At 42.7% G+C, this 11,927-nt stretch overlaps 1 protein-coding gene across 1 annotated transcript in view; it reads left to right on the top strand.

The window, feature by feature from the left end:
• The window catches only part of LOC102243007 (chromosome unknown open reading frame, human C14orf37), a 110,651-nt gene that overhangs the window by 39,545 nt on the left and 59,179 nt on the right, over positions 1–11,927 (top strand). Inside the window, exon 5 of the mRNA XM_005858758.2 lies at positions 6,214–6,471. Within this exon, the coding sequence (XP_005858820.1) occupies positions 6,214–6,471 (258 nt within the window). The remainder of the gene's footprint in view (positions 1–6,213; positions 6,472–11,927) is intronic.

Genomic DNA, 11,927 nt, shown 5'->3' with positions numbered 1-11,927 from the left:
ATATATAAATATCTATAATAATAAAATCATAATATGCTAATTAGACCAGACGTCCTTCCGGACAACCTTCCGGATGAAGCTGGGCCTGCGAGGGCCGAGGCAGCCACTGTAGTTGCCTCAGGCTGAGGCAAGCCACTGCAGCTGCAAGGGCTGAGCCCCTTGCACGAATTTCGTGCATTGGGCCTCTAGTATATATATAAAGATGTAGTCTATATATTCATCCATTGATGGACACTTAGATTTTTTCCATATAATACAGTGTTATCAACGGTAGTCACCACGTTTTACATTAGATGCTCAGACCTTGTTTATCTTATAGCTGAAAGTTTGTACCTTTTACCAACCTCTCCCTATTCTCCCACCTCCCAGTCCCTGGCAATCACTTATATATAAATATCTATAATAATAAAATCATAATATGCTAATTAGACCAGACGTCCTTCCGGACAACCTTCCGGATGAAGCTGGGCCTGCGAGGGCCGAGGCAGCCACTGTAGTTGCCTCAGGCTGAGGCAAGCCACTGCAGCTGCAAGGGCTGAGCCCCTTGCACGAATTTCGTGCATTGGGCCTCTAGTATATATATAAAGATGTAGTCTATATATTCATCCATTGATGGACACTTAGATTTTTTCCATATCTTGGCTATTGTGAATAGTGCTGCTATGAACATGGGAGTTCATTTTATCTCTTTGGAATAATGATTTATTTCCTTTGGATATGCACCCAGAAGTGAGATTGCCAGCTCGTATAGCTCTATACTTTAAAGAGAAGGAGTTAACCTAACATACTGAGGACAAAGTGGAAGTTGTCCCTCTTTCTCTGTCTGACTTACTTCACTTAGCATAATGCCTTTCATGTTGCAAATTACAAGATTTTCTTCTTTTTAAAGAGTGAATAATATACACATTAATATACATATAGGTACATTATAATACACATGTGGTATATAGATATGAACAGATAAAGATGTGAGATTATATCTATCTATCTATCTATCTATCTATCTATCTATCTATCTATCTATCTCCATTGATGGACACTTGGATTGTTTCCATACCTTGGCTATTGTGAATAGTGCTGCTATGAACATGGGAGTTCATTTTATCCTTTGGAATAATGATTTCATTTCCTTTGGATATGCATCCAGAAGTGAGTTAACCTAACACACTGAGGACGAAGTGGAAGTTGTCCGTGGGGTGGTAGTGGTCAGAAGACAGTGGTTCAGTGAGGAGAGCTGCAACTCAGGGCTCCGAGCTCTGGCTTTGCCTTTGCGTTCCTGGTATCATACTGTCACAAGGGCTTGGTCAGGTACAACCCTCTTTGGTTTGTGGAGAGGAAAGGTAACTAAAAACGATTTTATGAGGCTTTAAAAATATGTATATTTTAGCTCATGACCAATTTATGTCTGCAGCAGGAAGGTCAGCAAAGCCATCAAATGGTCTTGGTGGTAGTTTTCTCCACAATCCAGTGACCCCATTGCTTTTTCTCTATCAAACCTCCTCCTCAGCTTCTCTTTAATAAGAGTCCCTGGCCTGTCAGTCTTTCCCCTCCAGCTCTATTGACATATTTACATGTAACATAGGTAAGTTTATGGTGTACAGTGTGATTCGATACATGTATGTACTGCACAGCATATTTACATGTAACATAGGTAAGTTTATGGTGTACAATGTACAGTGTGATTCGATACATGTATGTATTGCACAATGATTAGCACAATAAGGTTAGTTAACTTCCATCCTTTCCCATAATTACCTTTTTTTGGGGTACTGATAACATTTAAGATCCACTCTCTTCATACCTTTCAAGTATATGATACAGTATTGATAATTGTAGTCACCATGTTATATTAGACCCCAGTTCTTATTCATCTTATTGCTGAGAGTTTGTGCCTTTGCCTGGTCCATCTTTACAATCACTCGCCTCACACTCAATCAGCTACTTCTGTCTCCAACCCTTCCCCAAATGAGCTCTTTTACCAAAATTTGCCACTGGTTAAATCTCTCTGCCAACTCCACCCCTCCACCCATGCCTGCACCCAGGCAGCTGAATGTGGCTGCAGAAAACCACACAACCATCTTCACTGCCTCACTTTACATTTATGCTGTCTCATCTTAGGGGGGCCCGTAGCCTGGTAGTCCGACCACATATCCCCGGAGAATCTACTCACGCATTTTTCAAGATGACTATTTCACACTTTTCTCCTCTCGCCTCAAATCAACATTTCTCTGTCCCTTTCCAGCTGTTTTATTTGACTGAGAAAATACAGGCAATATGAGGGTCACTTTCACACACTCCCCTCACCAGACCTGCCCAGCTGCCCGCTGCGCCGCTGCGGTGGAGGCACCTGGAGCAGCCGTGCACTGGCCCCCATCCCCTCGCAGTAACAGCAAAGCGGCCACCAGCCTTAGGGACGGGCCACTGTGTGCCGGGCTTAGTTGTAAATACCTTGTATGTCAACTGATGCCATCCTTACAGCAGCCCTGTGGGGTTGGAATCCGTTTTACAGGCAAGGCAGCTGAGGCACCAACATTCAGTCACCTTTCAAAATGACACAGGAAGTGTGCGTGGCTCCGAGTTCACGTGTGTGACCGCCCTCTCTCTGATGCCTCACCCCTCAGGACATTCCTGTCTCTTCTGTCTCCTGCACTATCAGCCCCCTCTCTATCAGATCTTCCCCATCAACTTACATTCACATTCTAAGAGCTCTTATCTTAAGCACTGACCCTTGACCTTATATCTCCCTTCAGCGGCCCCTTCGTATCCCTCTCCTTTTCAAATTTCTTGTAAGAGTTATATTTGCTGTATCTACTAACTTTTTTCTAATATCCTTTTCAAATCCAGTCCTCCTTTTGTCCCTACGATTGCACGGAAACAACTTTTGTCAAGGTCACGAATGACCTCCAAAATGTCAAAGGCAGAGGTAATGTCAAAGCCAGATGGACATTCTCAGTGTCTTACTCGGCCTCTCAGGTGTTTTATTCATTTGGCTTCCCTGACACCACTCTCTCTTGGTTTTCCTCCCGCACAGCAGTCACTTCTCTGTCTCCTTTGCTGGATCGCCCTCTGCTGGCCAAGTTCTAAATGTTCGATAATCCAATGACCCCATTTTCCTCAATCAACTTCCCTGTCTCCCAACACTCACTCTCTTGGTGATCTCAGCCAGTCTTAAGACTTTAAATATTATTTATTAATTGGCAACTCCTAGATTTTAATTTCTAGCTTTGATCTTTCCTGGGCTTCCAATACTTCCACTTGGGTGTCATAGGCATAGCCATCACACAGTTATTGTCTCAAATAAAATTCTTTTTTAAAAAACTATGTTTTTATTGATTCCAGAGAGGAAGGGAGAGGACGAGATAGAAACATCAATGATGAGAGAGAATCATTGATCGGCTGTCTCCTGCACATCCCATACCCATGCCAAGCCCACAACCGATGCCCTGACCGGAATCAAACCAGGAATGGAACATTGGTCAATGCTCAACCACTGAGCCACACTGGCCGGGCTCAAATAAAATCCTTGATTTTGCTCTTCATCCTTTAGTCCCTATTTTTGGTAAAGTGGGATCTTCCTGCCACATTCCACATTGTCATCATCAGCAGGGCTCTACCTTCAAATTGCATCCCAGATCAGACCCCTCTCCCCACATCCAGGACTACACCCTTGTCCAGAGCACCATCCCCTACCCCCGGGTTTTGGAATAGCCTCCTAGTGGGTCTCCTGCTTTGTCTCTTGCTCTGACATAGCCTGTTCTCCACCCTGCAGCCAGAGTCATTCATTATAAACACATGTCAGACCTGGCCCCTGCCTCCGCCGCCCCCCTCATTTCCTAGATTCTCTCTGTCCCTCCCAGCCCCCCACCTCAGCCCAGTCTTAGCCATTCTCTGAATACAAGCATACATCTGCCTCAAGACTTTTGCCCTTGCTGTTCCCTCTGCTTCCTGCGGCTGGGGATGCGCTTCCTAAATTGACCTAAATTAAACAAGAGAATTCATTATTTTGGTATGATTTCTGTTTAGACTTTCCCTTATCAGAAAAGCTTTCCCTGATCTCCCATCAAAATGAGAGCACCTGGCCTTTTCTATCTTTTTGCCATTTCAGTCGGGGTGTAATTTATGTCCTCTATCTGTCTGTTTGCGGTATGTCCCTTCGGGCGTCAGATCGGCTCCACGAAGGCAGAGACATTCTTGCTCTATGCCTAGTGCCTAGAACCAGGTGCTTGATAAATATGTGTTGAATTTTTGAAACAGTGGCAGGCCTGTTTTCTCTATAACGGTTACAAGAAATTTGAAAAGGAGAGGAACACTGGGGGGCCATGGAAGGGAGATATGAGGTCAAGGGTAGGTGCTTAAGATAGGATCTGTTAGAATTTGCTTGTAGGTTGATGGGGAAGGTCTGGTCGAAGTGGGGGAGGGAGACTGATGGTGCAGGAGAGAGAGGAGATAGCTGCTGGAGGAATGTCCTGAGGGGTAAGGCATCAGAGAGAGAGAGTGGTTATAGGATAGGAATGAAAAATATTAGATGCAAAGTTTTTTAAAAGTAAAAAAAAACAAACCAAACCAAACCCTGTAAATGATGGATGAGAAGGGATCTGTGTGGGGAAAACTGCCTGGAAGCAGCAGAGAGTCTCAGCATTCCTCGGTGGCTCCAGGGGTCCATCTGTGGTGAGCGTGGGGCCCACAGTATTCCTAGAACATTAAAGTTGGCGAAACAAAATGAAACGGAGATCTTATGTCCCCTGAACCTACCCCATTTGAAGCACTGAAAATGACAAATCGTGAAGGTAACTCTTCTGATGATAGTAGCGAAAATGATTTTCAACCATGTTGCTTTTCTGAGTGTCCTTAATCAATATCCCATCTCCCAATTCCTTCTGGGTTGGACTGGAACATTGAGGTAATGGTTTCCATTTCGAGGGTCACTCCTCCGTAAAGAGAACAGTTTCAGGAGTGGATGTAGGTACCTCTCACTTAACATGATTGTGAGTTCTGCTCACTGATGCAGAAGGAGAATGAAAAGACAATTGTGTCAAAATAATGAATTCTCTTGTTTAGTATCTACAATAATAAAAGCATAATATGCTAATTAGACCGGACAGCCAGACGACCTTCTGGACGAAGCCGGGGCTGTGAGGGCCAAGGCAGCCACCGCGGCTGCGAGGGCGGAGCTCCTTGCACAAATTTTGTGCATCGGGCCTCTAGTTATCAGGAGTTATGAGGAGATAAAGGGATTGGGACGCTCCTTTTAAATTCTGTTAGCATTTTAGTGTGCTTTCGGAAGGATAAATCTTTAATGACCTCCAGAAAACAGGAAGAGGTTGTTTCCTACACTAGTAAATATAAATATAACTAATAAAAATTCATGTTACCTGAACTTTGACTACAAATAAACATGATGCATAATAATTATCTGACAAAACTGTGATTTAAGAAGTTTAAAATGTAGGTGAATGATGGGCACACATCAGTAGATGAGTGGATAGAAAAGCTGTTGTACATTTATTCAATGGCATACCACTCAGTTGTAAAAAAGAGGGAAATCTTACTTTTGCAACAGCATGGATGGATCTGGAGAGTATTATGCTAAGTGAAATAAACCAGTCAGAGAAAGACAAATACCATATGATTTCACTTATATGTGGAATCTAATAAACAAAATATACTAACGAACAAAATAGAAAGAGACTCATAGATACAGAGAACAGATGGACAGTTGTCAGAGAGGAGGTGAGTTGGGGGGCTGAGTGAAAATGAAGAGATTAAGCCAAAAACACAAAACCATCATAAACACTGACAACAGTATGGTGATTCCCACAGGGAAAGAGGGGTAGGGGATGTAACATAAACACAGACAATAGTATGGTGATTACCAGAGGGAAAGAGGGGTAGGGGATGTAAACGAGGGTAAAGGGGGGATAAATGGTGATGGAAGGAGACTTGACTTTGGGTGGTGAACACACAGTACAATATACAGGTGATGCATTATAGACTTATGTGCTCGAAACCTATATAGTGTTAGTAAAAATGTTACCCCAATAAATTCAATAAAACAATTTTTAAAAATGATGGGCACAAAATTCCACAAAACTCACATTGCTCAACTTGGCTATACAGTTCGTGTTCACAGGCCAAGCAGGCTTATTTTGTAGCGTTTGGGTCATTTAAAAGATTCATTCGCAGTCACTTTATCATTAATTTCTCTTTGTCCAGAGGGAGAAGAAGATGAGGATGAAGAGGATGAGGAGGAGGAGGATGAAGAAGAGGAAGACGAGGAGGAAGATGAAGAGGATAAAGACGCAGACTCCCTGGATGAAAGCTTGGGTGGTGACACTGAGCTGCGTGGGTTCACTCTCCCTGGCGTCACCTCCCAGGAGCCTGACTTGGAGCAGGAAAGCAGGGACCTTCTGGAGGGCGTCACCTACCAAGTGCCAGATGCCCTCGAGTGGGAGCAGCAGAATCAGGGCCTGGGTAAGAGTCCGGGGTGTTTCCCTCTCCCTGCTCCCTCCCCTCCTTTTACTTTTCTAAGGTGACATTGATTAGGGAGCAAAGTGAACTTTCTGTTTATGTTGATGGGCGGTTCATTTGGGGGAAAGTGGTAGGTTTTTTTCTTCAACATGTTTATAAATTTATTTAATGCTCTTAAATAACCAGGCTAACACAGTCTCCACCTGCTCATTGAGAGCATGGTTCCCTGATCTTTGGAAGGAATTCCATCTTTCCTTCCCAGCTGGAGGACAGCTCTGGGCTTCAGGAGGACTTCCAAATGGGGAGGAAGTGTGTGTAACCAGTACACTTTACAAGCAGTGTGAATGGTCTGGAGTCAGAGAAGGATGTAGTCAGTCACTCTTTGCCCTTGTAGAATATACTCCCGAGGCGAAATTCGAGTCCAATGACTTTTCTGTTCACTCTTGTGGTGGCGTTCCATTGTCAGACACAGTATCATTTTAGCAGTCAGTGTCTGAACCAACAACCCCTTGCTTACACTCTCTTGTGTGTGTCTGTGGCTGCATTTTATGTGAGAGACCCTGTGGGTGCAGGCTGACCCCCACTTGGCACTCCCTTCCCTGTCAGCAGGGAAGCTCTGCTGTCTGTCTTCTCTTGTTTGTTTGTTTTTTGGAAGAGACACAATTAAGGTTTGGGTGACTCCTTGAGGCCTCACTCTCTTGACCTCAGGCAAAGAGACTTCTCCAAAGAAATTCCCTTTGTCCTAGCAGCCAGTTCCATTGACTGTCTTCAGTGTAGCAGGGGTTAGGTTTAAGAGTCATAGAACTACTTTTGGGGGATTTCATTGAAAAAGTGGATGTTGGTCAGGGATGTTACTCTGGATATCATACTAGTGTGTCTTGATGCCTGGTTGAAACTTCTAATTTAGAATCCTATTACTTCTCATTTCTTAAAGATTGTTCTTCTCACCTCCCATGAAAACTCTCTGTTAGATCAGTGGTGAGAAAGGGTGAGTGCATTCAAATGAGTATGGAATGGGGAAGTCCCAGTGTCTGTTTATCGCAAGATTGGGCAGCTTAAAATAAGCTCTTTTTTTTTTTTTAAAGCTCAAACTGGAATTGGTAAAACCTTTAAAGGTTTGTAATCTCAGAAGCAACCCTTTTCATAATTGCTAGAACTAAAGAAACATGCACAAGGGTGTTTAAAGTCATCTTTTCGCCTTTATAGAAGTCTGTGATGAGCCGTCTTTTAGATTTGGTTGATTACTTTTTCTAACAAACCTAATTGAGCACCTACTGTGTTCCTGGAACTTTGCATGGCATTTGGAACAACAGAGAAAAACAAGGCAGTGCTTTTTCTTGATTAGAGCAGAGCCATTTCATAAAGGTTTCAATGCAGGGAGGGTTTCTATAGGAAAAGTAGGTTATAAGAGGGCAGAGCAGAAATGTAGAAGGGGGTTATTTATATTAGCTGGGAGTGAGCAGAGCTGTCACTTGCAGGATGGGTAGATAAGAGAGAGCGTGCAGGGGGAGGAGGCCAACAAAAGAGTATGCACAAAGGCATTGGAAGTTTGAAAGAGCATGGTGCATACACACGGGTTGACAAAGACATTTGTTTTATATCAGACGTTTTCATATTATAATAAGTTACCGTTTTCCTAAATGTGTCTTACCTTTTGCTGTCACTTCTTTTCCTGACAAATTCATTTTGTCCACATGTTTTTAGTACTGTTTCTAGGAACCAAAACAAGGAACAAATCTTTCAAGCTGTTTTTTTTCCCCCTGTTGTGGGAAGACTGTTTGAGTAGTGTCTGGGACTGAAATTTTACTAGCTCATTAACTTTTCCTTGGAGTGTCAGGAGTATCTCCTCATAACTCAAAACCAGTAAAAACTTCTGGATCAATATTAATTGATACAGTATCCTAAATTCTCTCAGATTAGATGAAATAAAGGAAAGCCTCCCCTACTTGTGATGAATTTTGTGGTAGGCTCCCCAAAGATGTCTGTGTCCTAGTCCTTGGACTCCGTGACTATGTCACCTTACCTGGCAAAAAGAACTATACTGACGTGATTAAATTAAGGGCCTTGAGACGGGGATGTTATCCTGGATGATCTGGGTGGGCCCAGTATATCGTAAGTCTCCTCAGAAGGGGGAGGTAGGAGGGTCAGAGTCAGAGAAGGAAGATGTGATGACTGGAAGAGGTCAGAGTGATGTGGCCAGGAGCCAAGGAATGCTGGCTGCCTCCAGAAGCTGGAAAAGGCAAGGGATGGATTCTCCCCTTGAGCCTCCAGCAGGAACACAACCCTGCTGACACCTTGATTTCAGCCTCTCAAGACCTATTTCAGGTTTTGACCTGCAGAACTATAAGGTAATGAATTTGTTGTCTTGAGCCACTAAGTTTGTGGTAATTTGTTTCAGTAGAAATTAGAAACTGATAGAGATTCAATGAGTATTTCATAAGCAGCATCATTTTAGAAAGTAGAGTTGCATGACAGCTGTAGTCAGAGTGTGAACATAGTAAAGTTCAATAGTTTTTCCTTAATGAATCATTAAAAATGCAGGCATCGAGACCCTTTAGAAAGTAAACCTATTTAGTATAATAACACTTTAATTAGCCAGCGTCTTCATTCCTATTTTTAAGTGTTTTTAAATAGATTTTCACATTTTATTTTACAATATGAATGGTATTCTAAAGCAAGTGCTAAAAACCCACATAAATGTTGAAAAATGAACAGATTGAAGTGGGTAGCTGGCATTGGCTAAAAATAATGCAAAGTCTTTGAGCAGTATAGTCTAATTTCCTGAGAAAAGTAGAAAACTTGAATGACTTTCTAAGGTGATTCAGTAGATCCATGGCTTCAAATACTCACTGTCACAGACATATTGCCTCTAAAGCTTTGGAAAGAAAGAGCTCAGTTTTTGATTGTGGAATGAACTGTCTCGTCAAGATAGAATCAGGAGAGAAAATTCCATGTTATAGGTGAGGTGGATGGATTGATTGGTAACATGCTAGTATCTTACAGGAAGCTCTTTATTCACATGTGCAGAATCAATTTCTTTTCTGATCTAATAAGTTCATTTTCAAATGTATTGACGAGAGCCTGTACAAAGAGCAGATGCTTGACTGACACCACTTCTTATCCTGTTATATGATAATCACACAATTATCCTTTCTTTTTAGAGAGAGAGCGAAGAAAGGAGAGGGAGAGGGAGAGAGAGAGAGAGAAACATGGATCGGTTGCCTTCAGTATGCACCCTGACCGGGGATTGAACCTGCACCTGGGTATGTGCCCGGACCAGGAATCGAACCTGAGACACTTCGGTGCAGACCTTATAGAAACCGAGCTCTTGATTGTGAGAAGTCAGACTCTTGCCACTAAAACGTGTCAGCTCTTTTCTTTTCTTCTCCTTGACTTCCTTCTTATTCTTTTAAACCACTATGTAGCTAAGACTGAACACTTAAATATAGTGCAACATGGGCTGTGGCAGGAAAAAAAAAGAAAAAGGAGAAAAAAAAGACAAAAAAGATGCTCAGCAAAAAGATAGTGGGAAGTGTGAGATTTCAAAGAACTCTTCATTGCAACAAAGGCCATTTTGATGTATAACATATTAAGCTATGGATTAAAAGGTTGCTAGGGAAGCTGCCGGGCTAACGTAATTGAATGTGAGTATAGAGGAGAGTGGGGAATGAAACCTTAATCCAGTGTAATCAGCACAAAACGAGTGGTAGATTGGCCAAAGCCTCCAGACCAGTGGTTCTCAGTCTTGGTGGCACATCGGAGAGCTATAAAAATGCTGATGCCTGGGTTCTACCTAGAGGACAGCTGTCCTGGACCGAACCCACTGGCTGTTCCCGTGGGGTGAGGCAGCTTCTGTTAATGCAGAGGGGGTGGAGAAAGAGAATTTTAAGAAGTGTTTATATCTTCTATGAATGGAATCCCTATTAGCAAAGATTTACATTGCTTTTCATGATCTATTGTATATTGGATTAGTGTGTCTTAAATTTATTTTTTAGCTTTTTTTTTTGCAGTCACACAGAGATAAAATTTAAATTCAATATTCATGCTTTAGTTTTCCCAGAAAGCCCACAGTCACATTACACACTCCTAAATCTAGTCATGGAGGTTGGTACCAAGACTCCTGCATCTGGGATGACTGAGCATCTCCTGGGATGAGTGGGCATCTTGCTAATTACCTGGGTGGGGTTCCTTCCCCTCCTGAGGTGGTCCCCAGGGTTTCTGGTTTTGAGAGTGATACTATGCACTCTTTCTTCGGAAAGAACTGAATTACTTTTTTCCTAGATGGGAAGAGCAGAAGACTTGGGTGCAGACACCCTTTTTCATACAGGCAAGACCCTCCGGTACCAGAGTTTACAGTAGAGGCTGTGGTCCCCGCCTCCCTGCCTCATGAGGATGAGTGCATAGCAGAGGAGGATGCTTTCCAAGTCCAAGATATTATCTCCTCACAGATCTTTCCATTTGAGCTGTTGCTGCTTGCAGATTAGTAGTAGTTGGGGACTTCTAGGGGAGAAAAATCTGCCCATATGCCTGTGGTGAATACTTTTGTCCTGTTATTTTGTCCTTATTTTTGTCAGAAGCCTTAAATCCTCTTTATAGCATGAGGTAGGCTATAAATAGGTTCCATACATAAAAATGAATAGACTTCCTTCCTGCTGCCCATTTCCAACTGTGCTCGCAGGTGTGTCCTGAGGACCACAAATACAGAAATTTATATGAACCAAAAAATCAAAACGAGAGCTGGCCATGCCTAAAGAAATTCAGGTGCTGGACTAAAAACACTTTAATGTACTCTATTTGTTTGTTTGTTTGTTTGTTTCTTTCTTTCTTTTGCTTAATCCCTTCACCTTTTTCACCAAGACCTCCCAACCCCCCTCCCCTCTGACAGCTGTCAGCCCACTCTCTATCCATGAATCTGTCCCTATTTTGCTTGTTAGTCCATTTTGTTCATTAGCCCCCCTCCCCTCTGACAGCTGTCAGCCCACTCTCTATCTATGAATCTGTCCTTATTTTTCTTGTTAGTTCATTTTGTTCATTAGCTTCCACATATAAGTGAGATCATATGGTACTTGTCTTTCTCTGACTGACTTCTTTCACTTAGCATAATACTCTCCAAGGCCATCCATGTTGTCACAAAGGGTAAGATTTCCTTCTTTTTTATGGCCTTGTAGATCACAGCTTTTTTACCCACTCATCTACTGACTGGCACTTGGGCTGTTTCCAGATCTTGCCTATCTACACTAATAAAAGAGAAACATGGTAATTGACGTACGACCGATACCCTTTTCATTGGCTAATCAGTGAGTATATGCAAATTAACTGTCAGCCAAGATGGCGGCCGGCAGCCAGGCACTGAAGCGAGCATTAGGCTTGCTTGCTGCGAACTCCAACGTTCGCCGCCTCACTTGCCAGCCTCTCAGCTGCAACTCTAAGCAACTATATACTATGTTGCAAATAAGAAG

This window comes from Myotis brandtii, unplaced genomic scaffold (assembly GCF_000412655.1).
Source record: "Myotis brandtii unplaced genomic scaffold, ASM41265v1 scaffold1218, whole genome shotgun sequence".
NCBI classification, from domain to species: Eukaryota; Metazoa; Chordata; class Mammalia; order Chiroptera; family Vespertilionidae; genus Myotis; species Myotis brandtii.
This window is presented reverse-complemented; position numbering and strand designations above follow the sequence as displayed.